Source organism: Drosophila gunungcola, chromosome 3R, assembly GCF_025200985.1.
Source record: "Drosophila gunungcola strain Sukarami chromosome 3R, Dgunungcola_SK_2, whole genome shotgun sequence".
Taxonomy (NCBI): Eukaryota; Metazoa; Arthropoda; class Insecta; order Diptera; family Drosophilidae; genus Drosophila; species Drosophila gunungcola.
Genome location: NC_069139.1, coordinates 22,922,797 through 22,943,701, shown reverse-complemented (window position 1 = coordinate 22,943,701; position 20,905 = coordinate 22,922,797). Strand labels below are relative to the sequence as shown.

At 42.6% G+C, this 20,905-nt stretch overlaps 4 protein-coding genes across 7 annotated transcripts; 3 read left to right on the top strand and 1 right to left on the bottom strand.

Annotated features, from left to right (window-relative positions):
• Nucleotide 1: 1 nt before the first annotated feature.
• On the top strand, nt 2-6,526 carry LOC128258935 (mitochondrial import inner membrane translocase subunit TIM44). 4 transcript variants are annotated; one of them, XM_053002380.1, is made up of 4 exons: nt 2-467; nt 4,266-4,346; nt 4,410-4,947; nt 5,011-6,526. In XM_053002380.1, exons 1-4 carry the CDS (start codon nt 372-374, stop codon nt 5,673-5,675), a joined length of 1,380 nt encoding a protein of 459 aa, XP_052858340.1. In that variant the 5' UTR covers nt 2-371; the 3' UTR covers nt 5,676-6,526. The 4 variants fall into 4 exon arrangements, with proteins under 4 accessions (XP_052858340.1, XP_052851027.1, XP_052835025.1 ...); XM_052979065.1 differs by lacking the exon at nt 2-467 and adding an exon at nt 3,811-4,152; XM_052995067.1 differs by having other exon boundaries at nt 4,266-4,947.
• Nucleotides 437-3,224, bottom strand: LOC128252971 (protein nanos). Its single transcript, XM_052981516.1, has 4 exons — nt 2,957-3,224; nt 2,508-2,895; nt 1,501-1,967; nt 437-1,008 (listed from the first exon to the last, which is right to left on the bottom strand). Exons 1-4 carry the CDS (start codon nt 2,990-2,992, stop codon nt 745-747), a joined length of 1,155 nt encoding a protein of 384 aa, XP_052837476.1. The 5' UTR covers nt 2,993-3,224; the 3' UTR covers nt 437-744.
• Nucleotides 6,527-7,150: 624 nt separating the features above from the next.
• On the top strand, nt 7,151-12,513 carry LOC128253706 (uncharacterized). Its single transcript, XM_052982727.1, is given in 5 exon segments — nt 7,151-7,448; nt 9,557-9,616; nt 9,619-9,665; nt 11,556-11,953; nt 12,025-12,513. Coding segments are annotated over 5 exon segments (681 nt in total). The 5' UTR covers nt 7,151-7,384; the 3' UTR covers nt 12,137-12,513.
• Nucleotides 12,514-13,134: 621 nt separating this feature from the next.
• On the top strand, nt 13,135-20,499 carry LOC128256173 (phosphopantothenate--cysteine ligase). Its single transcript, XM_052986314.1, has 5 exons — nt 13,135-13,800; nt 15,097-15,540; nt 18,785-18,970; nt 19,033-19,170; nt 19,844-20,499. Exons 1-5 carry the CDS (start codon nt 13,675-13,677, stop codon nt 19,889-19,891), a joined length of 942 nt encoding a protein of 313 aa, XP_052842274.1. The 5' UTR covers nt 13,135-13,674; the 3' UTR covers nt 19,892-20,499.
• The last annotated feature ends 406 nt before the right edge of the window (nt 20,500-20,905 follow it).

Below are 20,905 nucleotides of genomic sequence, written 5' to 3'. Positions count from 1 at the left end.
TTATAAGCATGTAGCTACATTATGTGAAGATCAATTGATGAGAACACGATTCAATAAATATATAACATTTATATAGATATGTGTGTTGGAATGTATATTAGATACATGTAATAAAAAAATTGTTCGCTTATCTATCAATAACTGCGGAATGTCAAAATTTAAAAACTTACAAAGGAAATGTATATGTAGCCGATTTTAACGAAAGTTCTCCTTGCTCTTTCATTTAGCAAGTTTCAAATTAAATTCTAATGTTTGATACGATTGACAGTTCAAAATTCAAAGTGTTCTTTTTCAAAATTTAGTACAGATTATATATCAATTGCAGATACATATATCGAAATTTTTTCGGCTGCAAACGAACATTTTACAAAATGAGGGCGTCCAATTGCAGACCAGTTTCTACCATTAACTTTCGGATTGTGAGATGTTTCTATCGGCCACGACGATTGAACAAATATTACGATATTGTGAGTACTTTTCCATTACAAAATAGGTTTCCTTTTCACAGAAACAGACATAAATTATTTGAATTATTAATTTTGATTTGAGTGTTTGATCGTTGCATATACGATAAGAAATATAGGCACGATAAGTTTTAAGCTTTATAAAATCGAACGCGCCAGGCGCTATTTAGGTGAATAATCTATCTGGTAAATCCAGTCTTGATCAGAACGCGTATATATATTTCTGGTTATATAAACGCTGCAGATGCTGCCAGAGCTCTGCTCCTTCTGGATGTGTTCTCTAAACCTTCATCTGTTGCTTGTAGTAACTGCTCTTGGCCAGGCGGAATGACTCCGCCTTGATCGCATCCTCCATGGTGATGATTGGCTTCTTGGGGCAGTATTTGATGGTGTGCGCCGAGTCCCCAGATGCCCCGCAAATGGGGCAGACATAGGTGCGCAGCTTGGGGCACAGCACTCGGTTAAAGTTGTCTCGTACTGTGTGGCTGTTGACCACCGCCTCTGGTTCGTTGTTGTTTTCACAAAAGACGCAGTGGCGACTGATCTGAAAAGGTTTAGGAATGGACTTTAATATTTTTTGTATTTACAAATATATGTAAGTCCACTTCAACTGAAGAATCAAAAAAGACTTGATAATCTTCAGAAAATATGTTCGTTCTTGAAATTTTGAATATTGTATTATATCAAAGATTTATATTAATTCGTTAGATATTCACTTATAAAGAAAGTGTTAAAAACTAGAGAAAAAGAATAGGCATATAACTGAAAAGTTCCTCAGAATTAAGACACCGTGTCTATTAAAAAACTGGCTAGCTAGTTTATGTAAATTGTAAATTTATAATTTATGTGACAAATTTTTGAATCCACTTATAAATAAAACTCTTACAAATGGTTTTAAAATGTGGCCGTTAGATAGATCACAAATCATAATCCTAACCACGTTTTGGGTCACCTCGACTATAATTTCCGTCTTCTAGTCTTCGAAAACTAAGAGATCTTGAAAATTCCGATCGAAAACTTGTTCAGACCCACTCACCTCCTTGGCCTTGCTGTTGTTATTGTATCGCTTGTGCACCTTGTTGATATTATTGCTGGGATTGGAAGCACCGCGTTGCTGCTCCGTCTGGATGGGCAAACCCTGGCCGACTCCCACGCTGAGATTGGGTGCCATGCTCACCGCTGCCTGGGCTTGCAAGCCCACAACACTTGTGGTGGCCGGCATGTAGGACATATTGCGCCACACGTTGTTTAACTGCTCGCGGTAATTGTGCAGCCAGTGGGTGGCGAGTGGAGCAGGCATCGGTATTAGATTGCCGCTACTGGCCGGCTGCTGGACGGGATTGCGACCCTGTGGAAGGTACATCCCCGGCTGTTGCTGCTGTGGCGGAGGCGTTTGAGCCCGCGTCGGAACACTCCCGTAGGAAAAGCGGCTAAGGTCGTCGCTCACATAGCCGTTGGACGCAAACTCCTGCATTGCATCCTGTGTGGGGCCGGCCGCGTTTTCTGCGAATCGAAAGCTTTTCATTACGGCGTCCAAATCGATCACTGACATTTTATTTGGCTGCATTCTTTTATATATATATTTTTTTTTTTTTTTAAACGGGAATGAACGAGAAAAGTCCGGGGATCGTCAAGAGAACAAAAGAGAAGACGCAAAAAAAAGTGGCGTTGGAAGAAGGAATAGCGATGGTCAGTGACCCAAGAGCCAGAGGCGTTCGGCACTGTTTGTTAAAGGGGTTATGTAAGAGAGGTTATTGTGGGTAAACAAACTAATCTTGCAGAACACTTATTTTAAATGAGATGTAATTTAACATTTAGTTTTTTAAATGTTTAAAGCCAGAAATTTAAAACAAATAAGTAAACACTTCTCTTTGTTGCCCAACAAACATGTTCTGCGCTGTGCTTCTATAAAACCCCTTTTGATCTAAGCTCATGACTTTGGCCTAACTGTACTTCGACATCCAGTCGTCTCGTTCTTCCCCATTGCTTTTGTATCTTTGTTTTCCACGACGCCATTTCCCTATTCGGCCTCTCTTTCCTCACCTGCTGCGCCCGTCGTCAGCTGGGCAAAGATTTTCAACGATCGCGCAATTTCGTCCTTCTGCTGGTGATTTGCACTGGCTGCCGCCGCTGAAGCCGCCAAGGCCAACTGATGCTGCGCCAGGGCTAGTTGTTGTTGCTGCTGCTGGAGCAGCAAGTGGTAATGGTACTGCCGTTGGAGCAGCAGCGTATTGGCAGCGGCGGCGCTGTCCGCCAAAAGGGGGAAGTGCGTCGTCTGGGCTGCAGTCGACGGGTCAGGGGTCAGCGGCGTCAGAGGGGTGCTAGGCGGACTGAGTGTGGCCGATGAGTTGGCGCCACTGGTGTCGAGGAACATGTCCTGCAGGCCCAGCATGTTGAGTCCCCCTCTTGCGTGGAAAGCAGCAAAATTGTCCTGCAAAAGAAGTGTTATCCCTGTAACACGGAACGGGACTTTTTCCGAAAGCGGCACTTACTGCTGCGCCACTGGCTTCCAAGTTGCTGCGGAACATGGCGAAATTCGGGTTGAAAGTTACCGTTATCGCGCACTCTACTTTCCACAGATCCTCACCCAAAAACCAAGCGGTTTAATTAACTGAAGTATTCGCGATACTTCTTAATCTAAAAAATGTACATATAACAAAACTCGGCTTTGGGTGTTTTACCGTGTCGCGTAGTCAAAAAAAAATAATTTATGTCCCGGAGACAACTGGCGTCAGCTTTTGTGGCTACAATCTCAGCAGAGTTCTTGGAATTTTTTGGAAAAGCTGCGCGCGCCAAGTAACGGCTCTTGGTAGAGGTGGAGAAAAATCGATGCCAATATCGATGTCATCGATGTTTTCTACCCATCAGTTTTACCATCTCTACACTGCTTTCCCTCTGCTGCAGCACTGCTTGCTCATGATAATTTTCCTGTGTTTCGGTTGGAAAAACAAGAAGCACCCTGGACATTGACCACAATAGCTTTGTGCCTTCTTTTCGTTTCGTTTAGTGGGGCAACATACACAAAATACAACACATTTTAGGTACACAAATATATTTAATTTGTTCACAATGAATATTATATTATGGAGGTGGTACTTCTGGAAAGTATGTTGTATTTGATGATCCAGATGACAATTTGAAGCACCTTTCTGTACTTTTAGTTCTTGGCTTGAGGTATCAAAACTATGTTTTAATATAATTTAATGTTAAAATTAAATTGAATTACTATCTAGATCTCTATAATGATGATGTTATGTTTAAAAAGCTCTTAATAAGTAAATAACGAGTGTCTTTTACAACTGAACACCGCGCAATGGAAACTTATTCAAAAACACAGCAGCTAAGCTTGATATATCAATGAAAAATACAGAAAATATCCCCTAAAACAAGTCACCCACACGCACCACACGCCGGCACAACAACAATCATTGCACACAATTCAAATATCGCGCGCATCGCATGTTATCGGCCCGGGACTATCGGATTACCGACGAATCGAACTATCGCGCCCGCGGACGAAGATTGGACGCTTTCCAACACCGGCGCGCGCTGAATGAAGAGAACAGCTGACTGATACGTGCGTGGTTCGCGGCAGAAATTACATAAAGTTTAGAGCCTCTGACGCCATACTCCCGAACATTCGCCACCGATCGAACCCCCTGCGAAAGGTCCTCCAATCCCCACCATGGTAGGTTCTCTCAGATCCCGGGTTTCGAAGCTGTCCCAAGCGACTCCCCGTACATACATGTGCACATTTCGAGGTTAAAACGGGCGAGATTGTAATGGTTTTTCTCCTTGCAGTACAGAATAGCTGCCCTTGCGCGGGATCGCGCCTGCCTCTTTACGTGCCAGCAGGCCTCGCAGAATCTGCAGCAGCCGCAGGTGAGCCTTGGGCTGATGAGATCCCAAGGAGCACCCGGATTAAGTCATGACTTTATCCCGCAGCCGCGTTTCTACAGCGCGCCAGGTCGCAGGGCCGGCTTCTTCTCGCAGTTCTTCGACAACATGAAATCGGAGATGGACAAGAACAAGGAGATCAAGGACAACATCCGTAAGTTCCGCGAGGAGGCCCAGAAACTGGAGGAGTCGGACGCGCTGAAGTCGGCGCGGCAAAAGTTCAACATTGTTGAATCGGAGGCGCAGAAGTCGTCCAGCAAGCTGAAAGAGCAGCTGGGCGCCATCAAGGAGCGCGTGGGCGACGTCCTGGACGATGCCAGCAAGTCCGACCTGGCCAAGAAGGTCACCGAAGAGCTGTCGAAGAAGGCCAGGGGGGTCAGCGACACGATCACGGACACCAGCGGGAAGCTGGGCCAGTCCGGCGCCTTCCAGGCCATCTCCAACACGACGACGATCATCAAGAAGGAGATGGACAATGCGAGCATAGACAATCGGGTCTACCGCGCCCCCGTCCAGCTGCGCAAGCGCGTCCAACTGGATATGAGTGACAGCGATCGCATTGTGGAGCCCAACACGGAGGCAACTGGTTAGTTTGTATATGTTTCACAAAATATGAAGTTTATTAACCAAATTCCATTCCACTTACCAGGCATGGAGCTGCACAAGGACTCCAAGTTTTACGAGTCGTGGGAGAACTTCAAGAACAACAATACCTACGTGAACAAGGTGCTCGACTGGAAGGTGAAGTACGACGAGTCTGAGAATCCCGTGATCCGTGCCTCCCGCCTGCTCACCGATAAAGTGTCCGACGTGATGGGCGGCCTCTTCTCGAAAACAGAGCTGTCCGAAACGATGACGGAGCTGGTGAAGATCGATCCGAGTTTCGACCAAAAGGATTTCCTGCACGATTGCGAAACGGACATCATTCCAAACATTCTGGAGTCGATTGTCAGGGGCGATTTGGAGATACTGAAGGACTGGTGCTTCGAGAGCACGTTCAACATTATCGCCACGCCCATCAAGGAGGCTAAGAAGGCCGGCCTGTACCTGGACTCGAAGATCCTCGACATCGAGAACATCGAGCTGGCCATGGGCAAGGTGATGGAGCAGGGCCCCGTGCTGATTATCACGTTCCAGGCGCAGCAGATCATGTGCGTGCGGGACCAGAAGAATCAGGTTGTCGAGGGCGATCCGGAGAAGGTGATGCGGGTGCACTACGTCTGGGTGCTGTGCCGCGACCGCAACGAACTCAACCCCAAGGCTGCCTGGCGGCTGATGGAGCTGTCCGCTAACAGCCAGGAGCAATTTGTTTAGCGCGTTGTCACGCCTTTCTTTTTTACCGAGCCGTTTAAGTTTCCCTCATTCTCTCACCCACAAAACGAAAAGATCACTGATCACTGGACACTGAGCATTGACAACGCATTGACCACGAACTCGACCCGCAGGACTCTATCAAGTGTGTACAAAGGTTTCGCTTTCGATTGCTTTGAAAGTTTTGTCCGCCACTAGTCGACTGTGTCCGCCCGGCAGGGGCTGCTGGTCGGTCCCGCGAAAGATTCCCCCTCGAATTCCGGGCGCAGCAATCTGCCGGCTCCGGCGCGGCTCATCCCCCAACGACGCCCCCGGTCGGCCGTTCCTCGCGGCCACGCCCCCCACCGGTCAACCTACGACGACGAGCGGTGAAGGGAGTGGCCGTCGGGATCGTGGTTCCTCCGCTGGTGTCCCGGCCAAATCTAAAACGTTGAAGCTTAAAGTTCTAAAGTGCAAGCAAGCTATGTCGCTGGCATAGGCGTATAAGTAGTGACCATAAGACAAATTGTTGAGTATAGTTGAGTTTAGGTATTTTAAGGCACCACCCCACCCCACCCCATCCCGACCCCTTCTCTTGTAAATATGGAATTCGCCCAGCGCAGCTTGGGCACGGCAAATTGACTGTACACACAGAATCCAAAGATTTGTACGTAAACCCAAGCGCCACTCAGAATGTCTAGAAAAAAATAAATATTTCAATACTTTTAGATATACAATTGAAGCAACTGGTGAATTCTTGAGATATAAGTGTTATGTTACCTTACCCTAATCACAGACATCCAAGTTTATGGTTGCAAATCATAAGCGCCAGGCTACTATGTGTAGAAAATAAAAACTCCAATACTTTTACATAATCCATTTAATTAATTGGGGACACCTTTCAAATGATTTTAACATATCTTTTAGAAAAACTAAACATTCTTTTTTAAAATTAAAAAAAAAAAACTAAAATTTGTAATGGTATAAATGAGATGGCCTAAGCTATTCTACTTTTTTTTTTTAATTTGAATGATTTTTATATTAATTTAAGTAACTAATGTGAATTTAGTAAGTATCGTTCCCAAAATACATTCGCTGTTTTGTGGGAAAAGATCAGTTTGTTGCTCAATTAAAACTATGGCTTGTTAAATAAGAACATCCTGTCTTTCTATTTTGAAACAGATACAAAATTGTTTTTTTTTTAGACTTATTTTTTTTTATTCCTTTGTAGTGAGGTTTTGTTAGCCTAGAAAACTTTTAAACAAGCCCACTATATTCGAAAACATTCAGCACCCTTTCTGCTAATTATCTGCCCATGGCTTTTTATTTAAATATATATAGCCATATTATATTTTTTTTATTATTACAAGTTTTATAAGTTTTAATAATTTAAACAGTTTTTGACTACCCCTAACTTTAGCCCACTTCGTGTATCTCTGTTACGATAAAGACGATGTTACTGCTCGAGACCTTGATCGGTTAACATAGCTAAACGAGCTGTGGCAGTTAACCAGACTTCGTGCGGCTCTCAATTTTTCATTTCAATCAGAAACCTCGACGCGAACGCATGCAAAATTCGTGTGCGGAACGAAAAAAAACATAAATATTTATAAGTGGCCCGTAGGCTTGTTCATCCAAAATATCCAGCAATTGAGTGGCGTGCGTAACTTGTGGTCGTGTGATAAGCTAATTGATAAAGGAAGTGACGGTACCCGCATATCAACAATCGCGAAATGGCACTGCGGAAAAGTTTAGCCTTCTACAGTGCGCTTCTTTTGGTTCTGCTGCTCGCAGAGTGTAAGTACCACAACAGATATATCTACAATGACAACGGCCATAAAAGATAGATGGCCATAGCCCCGGAGACCCGATATTTCCACTTCTGCAGGGAAACTAGTTTCGAGCGCAGCTGGATGAGATGGAGCGGCCACTTGGCTAGACAGTTAACAGTTTACGGTTCACCCTTTTGCCTTAAGTGCCTGCCAAGAGCCAAGAGCCAAGACCAGGTCCGGTTCGGGCTCGTTTTGGCTCGTTTTGGCTTTTGTAAGCCAGGCTTACAGCGCATAAATATGGGGGTTTTATTGAAAGGGGACCGCCCGCCGTCTCATTGCAATGAATCGTCCATCAAGGTCCCACCAGGTCGCATAACTAAATTGCAAGACTTTAATTCCAGGGGACTCCAGCTGGCTCGCATTGCAGATAAGATTTCAACAGGGCTTTTGCGCTATATGGTACATGATTGATACGCAGTTATTGTAACTCAACAGTTGTGGCACCAAATAATAGGGTATGCCATTTAAGTCCCTTCAAAAAGGAAACCAAAAGGATTTAAAAAGGGTTGTTATTGGTACCTTTAAAATAGTGACTCATACAAACAAGTTTTTCAAAGAATTTGTAAACCAAAAAAAAAAAAAGGTAAAAAGAAAATATTTGCAATATTTAAATTTTTGTTGTTGGTTTTATCCTAGTTTCCTTTTAGGAATAAAGTAATCAAAAACTGTGCCTTTTTTTTTTTTGGTGACAAATAAATTTTGTTTAATTTATTTCTTATTTGGCCACACGTTTTTTGCATAAACTTATGATTTTCTTATTATGCTTTCTATACTTGTGATGACTAGTTAAATTCTTTTATACACCTTGTAGCTTATGAGGTGTCAGAACTTTATAATCAAAGACTTAAGTTATTATTTGCCCCAAAGATGTGTGAGCACTAGATATCTGATGATAAGAAAGTCTCAACTCTTTGACATTTGTCAAAAGTGGATCAAGTTTTCTCTGGGACAAGGCTTTGGCTATCGTCACGTACTGAAATCAAAACTGGGTGACTTACGAATGTCAAATTGCAAGACGTCGTCGCTATATCATGTGCTTTTTCGAATTGTTTTTGGCTTATGTGGAATTTTTCGGAAGCTTCCCAGCCAGCCGAATAACGATCGGCATTGGCAAACGTTTGCGGCATTAGAAATGTGTGTTTATTGTTCGATTTGTGCTATATAGTATATATGGACAGGTTTGCAAAATACCATGCAAACAGTACAGCTGCAGTGATAGAAATAGGATCCCATCATTGGTTTCAAAACATAAAACAAAAATAATTTTTTTTCTTTTTAAACAAATTCTGAACAACTGTGTTTTACATTAATGCCATATTTTTTAGCTACTTGATTTTACCTTATAATATTTTGATAAGTGTAAATAATGAAGAAATAAATTTATATTTTCGGCTTTAGGGAAAATAAAAAGAAGAAAAGAATTATCAATTTTTAATATCAGTAAATAAAGCTTTAAAAATTAACCCTATGGTTTTACAAACAGTTCTTTTAAACAAATTCTAAAAAAGAGTTTTTTGTTCTCGTATGCCATTGACGGAAAAATATATTGACAAACTTGTTTTAAATCATTTTGAAAAATGTAAAAAAGCTAGTAATAAATTTATATTAACTGCTTTAGGAAAATTGACAAGAGTTTTAAGTAAAGCTTGAAAAACACATTTTCGCATTTGGTAACCTTTTGGTAAGAAATATTTTGTTGACAGCAAACATTTACTATCATGTTGGGCGCGTTTGTGCTAATTAATACCGGTTTTAGAGCTCCAACACGCTTTTATTTTGTTTGCCAAAAAGTCAACTGATAAGCCGTGGTAGCAAAACAATCCGTATTGTCTGGGTCTGGTTAGTTCTGAATAAAATCGGAGCTGGCAGATAGGCAAACATATCTGGCCGTGTGTTTTTAATGGCCCACAATGTGGCTGAAAGGTGCTAGTTGCGAAATCTCGGCACAAATATTTGCGCTTCCATGAAAGTAGGAAGAGATCTGTTCAGGTAGCCCGATAAGCTGTAACCAAATACCCGGCTAATTCAACCGAATGCATTATCTCATTTCTGCTTAATTGCTTTCTCTTTTAGCCCAAGCCAAGCCCTCGCAGGATTTGAGCGCAACGCAAACGGAGCTAAGTGATCTGGGGGCGGAGGAGGCGGAGGAGGACTGTCCAAAAATAAGACAGCTGTCGTGGAGGTGAGTTGGCCAAAAACTGGGGGGTAACTGGGCCAGGCTTCTTGGCCGGGAAACAGGACGGGACAAAGCCGTCTGACTGACGCACTGAGTAACGTAACGAACGACCCCAGCCATCAGTGAAATACGAGCCAATGCATTTTTCGGTTTATTTTTACCCAGAACCGGAAATTTACGCTTTAAAAATGTTTATTTATTTTCACTTTGATTAAATGCACAACCAGCACAAGACACGCGCGGCGTTTGCCTTTTAAGGCTCCCAAGAAATGCTTACGAAGACAAAAAGAGAAAAAGCGCACGCAGTAAAACTTTGCATAAAATTAAAGAAACGGCGGCTATCACACGCCAATGAGGCTTTTCATCGACTTAGTCACGAAATTCCATCGACGGGGGCCTTATAATTGGTAGAGACAATACCCCAACAACACCCAAACACCCCAACTTCCCCCGTTTCGAAGTGTTTAGTTTGGTGAGTCATGGCGGCAATCCGATTCTAGGTAATTCCTCGACTGCCGTGACGTTTGAATGCCAGATATCAAATCCCCACTTCCCCACCTGGGTAATCCCCGATTGCCTCTGATCAGATTACGATTTTCGAGATCTCCCAACTCGATCTCGTGCATGTCACCTTTTTATATGGCTTGCTTAAAGTCGTTAGTTGTAAACAAATCGGACAATTACACCAGATAAAGTAGCTTGCGGCAAATGAGTTTCAGACAGAGTCGCAAACCAGTCACGTAGTCGTAAAATATTGTAACAAAGTTCAGATCCCGACCCCTGCGGTCATCGGGGCCAACAATCTACAGAAGGTTTCGAGTGAGAGTGATCTCTGGCAGTCAGTGTTTTGTAAACCACTTAGTTGCGGCAGTAATTAACATACGGGATGGAAAAAAATGGGTAACAGATTATGCAAGATAAGTTCGGCTGGCCTTACTGATAACATGGAATTCATACCCTGGCACTTAACTTAAACAGTTGTAAACATAGCCAACTTCATATGAGTAAAGACTCAACAGGTGTTTGGCAATCAAAAACCGGCAGTTATCACTGGGTAATAAAGACGCAAGTAAGACGAGTCGGCTTTTAAGTGATGATTAATATGGGGAGAAGTTTAATGTTTCAGTTTCAGTTAATGAGTCAGCAAGAGTTCCGATTTCCTTGTCATAATATTTAAATTTTAACTGTTAGTCTTGTTACCAAGCCAACTATTTAATTTAGTTGTACAATTAGAACCACAATTAGATTTTATAAATTCCTGAATACGAAATGGAAAATTATAAATTTAATCGTTCGTTAATCGTTCGAACTAAATTTCTTGAAAATTATTATTAAATACAATGATTTGCAAGTTATGCACTGTGAAAGGTTATTTCAAGTCCAATAAATTATATTGTTTTCTCTTAAACCGAAGTTACAAACATGTTTGAAGCTTTTTTTTTAGTTTTCATAAATAGAAATGAGCTCAAAAAGTTATGAAAAAAATGCACCTTAAAATCGCCTCCACAATGTAGAAAGGCTACTTTTGCGCCGCCCACTTTCAAATGCTAGTTTCCAAATTCGGCATAGAACTCGCATAGAATCACGTGCCGGGGGAAATCAATTACTCAACCGACAAGCGAAAGCCGCATCGATGACACGAGCCCCTTTTTGTTTGGTGATGGATCTACATGAAAAAATGGGTACTCAATTGCCTTGGTTTTAACATTAATCTCTCAAATTTAAAGCGAATTATTTAGTTATCAAACAGGAAGTCTAGGAAAATGTGTTTTAAGATAAGATAGGGTAAGAAATTGAAACGTTTTTTCTATGAATTTTATATTATGCTTTGATAAAAGTAAAGCTTTAGTAATCATAAGTCTTACATTCAATTAATTTTTAATTTCCTTTTTGTAGGATACTCCCTCAAATTCCGACTCAGAGGCGGAATCGGAGGAACAGCCAAGGCGATCGTATCCCCATCGCGATGAGGACCAACTGAACTCGGCCACCAACGTGGTGCTGGCCCAGAACTACAAGTACGATGTGGAGATCCTGGAATCTGGAGACGCAGACCAGGATGACAGCAACATGGACGAGGATGATGATCTGGAGGAGCGGTTCAAGGGTCGCGGTGTTGTCTTCAGCACGGATACCGACACCTTCGCCTCCGAGAACATCGAGGTGACCCCGGTGGACGTGCAAGCGGATTCGGTCAGTCAGGGGCACGTGCTGCTCGGCATCGTGGTGGTGGCACTGGCCTTGGTCTCCATCTGCCTGTACGCCGGCCTGGTCATATGGCGCTCGCACCTGGAGTAAGTGTTCGCTCAGCTAATTGTCCTAATTTCCATAGTGCTAATTCGTCGACACTCTTTTTCTTCATTAGGCAGCGGTACGGCATGCGCGAGCGGTTGGTGAACCGGGACCTGGAGGAGGAAGCGGGTGGCGACGACATCGATTATCACGTTTATGCCCCGACCACCACGCCCAGGGCGTAGCCCGTTCAAAATCTGGTCCGATTTGATCCGATCCGGTGTACGGCAATTGGACCTGCTTTCGGTTTAAAGTGCGCACTCACCGCACAATTCAAACGACAAACCCAGCGACAACGAGGATGGAGAGCGCGCTCAAACGTCTAATGAATGCCATAAATTTCCACGACAAGCTGAAAAGCATTCCGCTTCCCAATTACACTCTAATGGCGATGCTAAAGGTCAAATCTGATTTCTAGTAGCGCAGTTGACAAGAGCCAATTAGTTAGTAAGTTTCTGTGATATTGTTCTAGAGATTCTTTTGTACGTCCTTGCACTAACAATTTGCATAGAGCCCACGTTTGAAATCGATAATAAACAAGTATTTGTAAATGTAAACGAAATTTTTAATAAGGTGTACTTATTTTAATTTTAACGGCATTCTTTATTTCCGAAATTATTAATTTAGAGCCTTTAAAGCCTGCAGAAAATGACTTTCCAATGTTTTATTTGTAACCATAAATACAAGTTGTTTTAGTCCCATTTTAAATGTAAAAGTTCCTGCTGCTCAGAAGCAAGTGGGTCTGCATCGAAATAGACTGGATATGCAATCAATCAATTTAAGGAGTTTAAGCCGCCTTAACTCACCACATTAAAGTGTGTAAAAAGTCGTTAGTTTGCAACTTAGGCATTTTTTCCACAAAATTTGAATTCAAATTGTGCGCGCTTTTGAGTACTTAACAACACTCACAATGTATACGAAGCGCAGCCAACTTTGCCTTATTTAGTTCATTAGAACCATTAAGATGTCAACTAGTTCATTAAGGTTTGTATATGCCCGAATCACATGCTAGCTGACAGAGAACAAAAAAGAAAGTATTATCTTAAGAAACTTAAAGTCGAGTTTTAAGCTTAGAATGTGAATGCAGACTATTATATAGTTACTGTAATCTTGACAAGCAACAAGTTTGCTGCATTCGACGGAACCAGTTCGCGTGAGCTCTCCTTAGCGCGCTACCCAACACTGCCATCAGCTGTTCTCTGGCCATCGCGTTTTTTGGCCTGCACTTTGAACCTTGCGCCCCGTTTTCGTGCGAACAAAGATACGAATTAGAGTGCGCCTGTCCGCATTCCGGTTCGTCCTTCTCCGCCGTCCAATTGTCCGTCGCATATTCGGTTCAGAATCCCGCGAAACTCGCTGCCGTGCACATCGCATCGCATTTTCACAGCTGCGCCAGCATTTTCGTTCGCTCTCCGTTCAGAGCGCTCCATTTCCGCTCAGTCCGCTCTTTCCGCGCGCTCCTCTCTACAGTTCCATTGATAAGCAGCGCCCCCGCTCCTGCCCCGCGACGCCCCCCTTTTCCAAAGTGCAAAGCAAATCAATCAATTAAAAAATAGTACGCCAAAATAGTGCAGTGTGTTAATTTATTTCGCTTGCTCCCGCGCACAGTCTGTGTTTATTTATTAGCAGAGAATAGTTTCCGGCGGAAAAACTATTTTCCGTTATTTTCAAGCTTCCGTTTGGCGGCCAACTAGCAGGAATAAACCAAAAAGGATAAGCCAACATGACGCACTGGGAGGACTTCTACAACACGCACTTGCCGCCCGCGGATTTCGAGGACAATCGCTCGCTGCTCAAGGAGTTCTGCGAGCGCCACAACAAACTCCAGAACCGCATCGTCCTAGTCACGGTAAGCAGGCTGGGTTAATCCTGGTCACGGATTAGGATTAGGGTCCAACCACCTCACTAAAGACGGTACTCAGTAAATTAACAGTCCGGCGAACTGGCATTAAGCTGACCCCAAAAACGGTGAAAGCTTTAATGGCAAAAAAAAAAACAAAGCACAAAGTGTGTGTGTGCATAAATTTAAATCAGCTAGAATGGAAGTCTTTAAGGTTAAACACAGACGGGAGGGGGGGCAAAAAATTAGAATAATTCTAAACTATTTTTTAAGCAAGAAAAACAATGAATGTTCTGAGACTCGTTAGGAAGTGGCATGATAAAGGAAGTATGTAAATGAAGACAACTTTGTTTCGAAAATGCTAATGTTTAAAGCATATATTTTGTATACGCCTTAAATGTGATTTTAAAGGAAATTTACATATTTTGTTTTATTTTCCCAATTTGCATTTTATTTCACAATAAAGAATAGTTTAAATGTTTGTCTTCTACATATAAGTAGAACCAAATAAATCAAACACTGGTCCAATAATTTAAAGGCGAGTATAGAAATTGCCCAAACCCGCAAAGTTATCATTTAAAAGTTAAACGAAATTATGAAGTAAAAGTCATAAGCTAAATTTCACAGTAAAACAAAATTAAGTTTAGACATTAAGTTTGAGTAAGTGAAATTTAATTTTGCAAATAGGTTGCAGAGATTTTGCAAATGTGCCTATTCTGGCTGAAACTAGCTTTCGTTTATTTTAAATATATTGTCTGTTAATGAACAAAATCAACGAGTGTTTATTCTCAGCTGCAATCTAATCCTTGGATGGTTTATGTGAATAATAACCAATAAGGCATGCTGATATATATTCCTAAGATTTATGGTCAATGTGCAGATACATCTCGGATATTGATTTACTACCTTAGGTGAAATATTGGTGCCGAAGGATACATATTTATCCTTTTTCTAACCGATTAAAATTCACATGACTGAGTCGAATAGTATTTGCTATTAAATAAATTTATTACGATATGACATTTATAAAGCTATTAATAAAGCAACTAATATTAGGATAATATAAATAAGCATAATATAAACATGCTTATAAAGGAAATTGTTTTGCAAAATATTGATACTGTGCGAGGTATTTGGTGGACCAATATTAAACTGCTTGTAATTAACTTTAACTCAAAAAAAATTTCTTAAAAAGGAAATTATATGAAATTTTTAAAGCTGATTTTATAAATTGTCTTACCCATAATCATAGCCAAAAATAATTTAAATCTCTAGTAATACAATAATTTTTTTCTCAAATTTCAGTCCGGTGGCACAACAGTCCCGCTGGAGCACAATACGGTGCGTTTTGTGGACAACTTCAGCGCTGGCACTCGTGGCTCCGCTTCGGCGGAATACTTCCTGGATCACGACTACGCCGTGATCTTCATGCACCGCCACAAGTCGCTGGAACCCTTCACGCGCCACTTCACCGGCCAGCAGTTCTTCGACATGCTGGACATCGCGGACAACAGCCAGAGCTCGACGATAGCCATCAAGCCGGACTCGGTGGACGTGTTTGCGCCGGTGCTGGCCAAGTACAAGATCGCCCGCGAAACGCAGATGATCCTGTACGTGAACTTCACCAGCGTGGTGGACTACATGTGGCTGCTGCGGGCCGCCTGCGAGTGCCTGGCCGCCTTCGAGGAACGGGCCGTGCTCTACCTAGCGGCGGCCGTATCCGATTTCTACATACCCGAGGACATGATGGTAAGATGAGATTCCGTCGTGCTGAAGGAGGTGGGCGGCCATGTGGGAAATCTAGTAATTGATTGCTCTCGTCACTGGGCGAGTGCGGAATGAGTGAGTGGAAATTGGTTTTTATCGATTTACAAAGCTGCACTGCGGGAAAAGATGGAGATTATGCCTAGCACTTGAGATGAAAATAAGAGTCACCTTAAAAGCAACAAAATCATAAAGCATAATGGCATTTAATGATACAAATTTGCTTTCAAAAAGCCAATAAAATATTTTTTTTAAAACAACAAAATGCTTGATTAAACTCCCTGCAATTTGTGGCCATTTGTATTGCCATTTTCTTGTCGTGCATCTCTAGTTGCGATGCCCTTGTGCCTGGTGCTCCTTCCGATTCCCAGTCGCTGTGGTAGTCTCCGGTCTGCCTGTGACACATTTCCTCTCCACATTATTGACGTTCGACTGGGCTAAGTCAACTATGGTTGCCGCTGCTCTTCCTGCCTTTTCCTGCTCCTCCAGCTCCTTCTGCTGGCCACCAGGAGCCTTATCACAGGCTGTCACTGTCACTCACGCTGGCCTTGTGGCCTTGTCCGCCTGCAGCCTTAACATTGTCATCCTATAATTTGATTTGCATAATTTTGCTTGTTAGCGTGTTTCTGCTCTACCCTGTAGTTTTTTCTAGTCTCCTTTAACCTTTCGCTTTCATCCAGCTTTATATCAAGTGGATGGGTGGGCGTGTTTACTTGTGAGGAACCTATCCCCCATTCCCCATTCCCCATCTCAGTATGTCAGCTGACTTGTTGGCGCAGCAGCAAAAGGCTTTCAAGTGCATCAAATGTCCATTGGTGGGGCGTGAATGGCTCCGCCTGTCGCCATTCTTTATTTACCTGCCCGTTTGCATTTACATACCATCACACATGTATTTTATGGGAATAAACAGTGGAGGTCACAGTTGTAGTACTGAAGTTCCTCTGGGAACTGGCTTTTTATTATTTCATCCTTTTTAAGTTTAGCTTAAATGTTGTATGGCAAGTGAAAAATGGTTTAAAAATTAAAAGATTGCAAGTATATATATATTATTGTTAAACACAATTTGTTAAAAGTTAACTTTAAAAGTAAATGTTTTTTAGAACAAAAATATGAAACTTAATTTTGCATAATTAAATTATTGTCTACAATTTAAAAGACATCCTTGATTCTCTTCGATTTTGTGTTATAACACAGAATCAAAATAAATATCACAGGTTTCTAATTATGATTTTTACTTTTCAACGAATCGCAAAAACTGTTTAAAAATCGCAAAACTATACTTTTTAGATTTTGCTGCTGTTTTGACCCTATCTGTAAATTTTTCTCTTGCCACCGCCAACCCACTGAGCCTGATTCTGATTCCGATTCCGATTCCGATTCCGAGCATCGCCGAGGCAATTCCTACGCCTTGTTTCCGTTCAGCTCGTGCACTTCCCGTTCGCTTTCTCGCTTAAGACATTCGCACACTTTGTCTGTGTATGCTCTAAACGTGTCTGTTAGCCACAAATCGTCCGTTCTTTTGATTAAATTGTCAGATACTCTCACGGCTCGTTGCCTTGGGCAAAAGTAGAATATGCCGAAAATGGCGAAAATGGCCTGTTGATGTTTATGCACGTGTGTAGTCAAATTTATGCGCATACTTGGCATCATCTTTGAGTGCTGCTCGAAGACTCTCCCGAGGGCAAAACGATTTACCTGCAATCGATTCGAATTTGCATAATAACCTCTTAGCAATGTATAAATAGAAGCATTCAAGCTCGATGCATTGAAAATAAACCACGTTCAAGTAGCTCTTCGAGTGGTTCAAGGACAATGACTGCTCAAAAGTAGGCAACTAAAATCTATTTTCCCCCATTAGCTATTAACAGAGTTTCTGGGAAAATTGAAAACTCATTCCCAAGGATCTGGCCGCCATCTCGTTAGCCCTAAAGCCAAGGTCGGGTCCCGTACTGAATTTCAACAAGTCAAACCACATCCCAGACACGTTTGCCGCACCACTTGCCAAAGTTTGTCGCTGCCTAGAAATGAGTGGTATATAGTATATAGCGAGATGATACTAAAAATTCAATTTCACAATAGCATCATCACGACGCACACGCCTCCAGAAAACAAGGCCTAAAAGTCTTTTACGAATTTATGCACAGGCCGAGGAGAAGGCAACTTCTTGCCATACAATTTGAATTAAATCGGGGCCAGGAGGGATGTTGGGCATGAACCGAAAGTAAATTGTAATCGTAACAAGTAAAAACAAACAGAAAATTAAAAGAGTAAACTAAGTGGAGGCAAAACGAAAACATGAGCAGGACAAAGGGCGACGTGCCGAAATCCGCAAATCAAATCAAAAGATTTTACAAGAGCACGCATCAACGCACAGGCACACTGCAGTCGGATTCTAGGGAGGAAAGGCGGGAAAGCAGGAAAAGCAAATTCAATGTCAACAGCTGCTAGCATTTCCCAGCTCGCAAGAGCCACTAACTTTTTCCCCCCAAAAAAGCTTTAAGTTCCCCTCCTTCGACTTTCCGTTGCTTTCGCTTTTCGTTGTCGACTTAATGCCTTGAGCTAAATTTTTCATTTCTCCTCGTCCAATGTCCCGGCTACTTAGGCGTGTCCGTCTGCCAGTTTGTCCGTTTGTCCCTTTGTCCGTTTGTGTGTCCGACTGTCCGACTGTCCGACCGCATTGTCCGGCTGTGCCCGCTTTTGTGTGCCGGATAAATGAGACTGGTCAGCAGCTTAGAGCAGCTTACGGCGTTGCCCAGTTAATGAGAATGGACAGGGGCACTCAACAAGTTGCTGTTGGCCCGCACGGCGTATGAGCAATATTTTTTATCATGGCTTTAAAAAGAGCCTTGCCCAGGATGTGCAGCCAGGCGTTGACGTTAGCTCATTACGGCTGAGTTATGCTTTCAATTAGTTGTAATTCATATGCCACGTGACGGCAAAAAAGTACAGAAAAAAAAGCGAAAGCTGAATGGCAGCCCTGGCCTTTCATTTTGCCGTCTGTCTGTTTATTTTGCAAGGACACTTTGCTACCCGAGTGTGCGTGCGAGTGTCTGTGTCTGTTTTGCATTGTGTGTGGGTCCTCTCCATTCGAGAGGATGTTGGTGGCGGTGGCTTTTGTGGGCAACGAACCAGCCAACCGACCGACGTACCAATCCCATCACATCGCGTATACGCAACGTGGGCCCATCATTCCATTAAAAACACTAACCGCTGTCAACGAATTTTGCAGCCCACCCACAAAATGCAATCGGGAGATGGGGCGCCGACGATTTCGCTGCAGCTGGTGCCAAAAATGCTGGCCCCCCTCGCCAGCCTGTGGGTGCCGCACGCCTTTGTGGTGTCCTTTAAGCTGGAAACGGACGAGAGCCTATTGATTGTGAAGGCACGTGACAGCCTCAACAAATACAAGCACAAGGTGAGTTTCCCTGGTAGCCCTTAAATCCGATTTATAATTTCTTCCGCGTCATCATCATCCAGCTGGTCATTGCCAATGTGCTGCAGACACGCAAACATCGCGTGGTGTTCGTCACGCCCACAGATTCCTACGAGCTGCATTTGAGTCGCGAACAGACGCTACAGGGACTCGAGATCGAGGAGCCCATCGTGGCCGATGTGGTAAGTGAATGGGTGGCCATAATGAGTTTGCGCTTTTGGGCCAAACTTAAGAAAACTTAAACACCTTTTTTATTGAAATTTGCTTCTATTGAAACACTTTAAGTTGTCTAAAAGAAGTTTAGATTTTGTGTTTGATAATGTTTGTTGAATTATTCATTGTTGTGCACAGTACTAAAAATGTTCTTGTTTTAAATCAAATTTAAGTTTAATCCTCAATATCTGAGTCAAACTTTGTACTAGAAACTGTTTAAACAATACAATCACAGCGAAAACGGCTTATCCTGGGTTAAGTTCTTCAATTTGTTTGCGTGACTAGACACATAACTCTTTAAAAAACTCCAGAATAAATGTAAAATATTTTCGTTTTATATTTTCATATATTCATAATAAGTCTTAGCTATCTTAAAAAGTTTTGCGCAAATATTCCGTGCATCTGAACTACGCATGTATCCAAAAGTGTGCTAAAATTGGTTTATTTTAATTTACTCTCCAGAAAACATAAGTGGTATGTGGCAAGCGAGAGCTTTAATCGAAAATCCGTTCATAGTCACTAGAAATCTAATCTCCTGTTTAATTATTCAGTGTGCGGAGTAGCAAACCAATTCACACTTGAATAAAGTGTAGGATATACTCGTATATATTATTCATGTCCTTTCTTTACCTGTCTTTCCAGGTGCAAAAGCACGGCGAGTTTATCAGCAGCGCGCAACAGCGCCAATGACCGTTATCAATGCGCCGCCGGCCACAGACGCAGCAGCATCTGCCGCACCAACACCACCACCAACTGGCCACCGGCGACGAGGATGACGATGACGGAGGAGATCTGGATGGGGATCCGTATTGCGTGACCACCTCGCATTATTGCCGCGTTCTGAACCCGGGCACGCCAAGCTTTGCCCGCAAATATTGAGCAGGTTATAGTCCATAGTTAATAGTGGATGTGAATGTGGATGGCAGACATTTTCATATTCCTTGTCGCTTGAGTTCCCGCCACAATTCGGTTTGTCTATTTATGGTCGCGCCTCATAATTGAGATGACTTCGCTCCATTGCCACCATTAGACATTTTTGTTTCTTGTTGTTGTTTTCATATTAGTTAATGTATTTCGTATAATGTTGTCCTGGGAAATGATGTCACTTGTATGTATTCGCCATCCCCCGTGGTTCCTTTGTCTTCTGTTGTTTGCCGGCACGTTTATGTCATCGAGTATACGCAGCGTGTTGCGTAGACATCAATAAGCGATTTTGATTTATGTTTGTGCCAGAGCTTATGATGCTTATATATTTAATGAAGCATCGATCGCCCGCTGTCCAAAATTAAATCCCCAAACAAACGTGTTTAAAATCCGAGAATCGCAATAACGAAAAAGCTGCATGCAATCGCAATTTGCCGGACGAAGCGTCCCTGGACAACTGTTGTTGTCAGTGTCAGGCGACGCGACAATTGATTTGCTGTTTTGCATATATACGTTTATATACGTATGCACGTTGGGTCGAAAAAAAGGAAAAGCTTGGCCCGCCTAATGTCCTTGTCGGTGCAAATTTATGGCGGCTCAAGCCTTGGCGCCTGTCTATCCGAAGCAGGTCAAGTGCCACCGAGCAAAGGTCAGCTTAAAGCACCTCAAATTGTGTTTCAAAGCGGTGTAACAAAACCTAATTAACATCCCACACACTCACACTCACACTCACACACACACACACACTCTGAGTTATTTCTTGGCCAGGCTGAGATAGGC

Bases quoted from the DNA above. Each gene is read 5' to 3' on its own strand.
- LOC128258935 (XM_052995067.1), top strand. From the start codon at position 372: ATGAGGGCGTCCAATTGCAGACCAGTTTCTACCATTAACTTTCGGATT. The intron at 468-4,265 runs GTGAGTACTTTT...TTCTCCTTGCAG, and splicing joins TGAACAAATATTACGATATT to TACAGAATAGCTGCCCTTGC. The intron at 4,948-5,010 runs GTTAGTTTGTAT...TCCACTTACCAG, and splicing joins GCCCAACACGGAGGCAACTG to GCATGGAGCTGCACAAGGAC.
- LOC128252971 (XM_052981516.1), bottom strand. From the start codon at position 2,992: ATGTTCCGCAGCAACTTGGAAGCCAGTGGCGCAGCA. The intron at 2,896-2,956 runs GTAAGTGCCGCT...CTTCTTTTGCAG, and splicing joins TGGAAGCCAGTGGCGCAGCA to GACAATTTTGCTGCTTTCCA. The intron at 1,968-2,507 runs GTGAGGAAAGAG...TTCGATTCGCAG, and splicing joins GCTGACGACGGGCGCAGCAG to AAAACGCGGCCGGCCCCACA.
- LOC128256173 (XM_052986314.1), top strand. From the start codon at position 13,675: ATGACGCACTGGGAGGACTTCTACAACACGCACTTGCCGCCCGCGGAT. The intron at 13,801-15,096 runs GTAAGCAGGCTG...CTCAAATTTCAG, and splicing joins ACCGCATCGTCCTAGTCACG to TCCGGTGGCACAACAGTCCC. The intron at 18,971-19,032 runs GTGAGTTTCCCT...ATCATCATCCAG, and splicing joins TCAACAAATACAAGCACAAG to CTGGTCATTGCCAATGTGCT.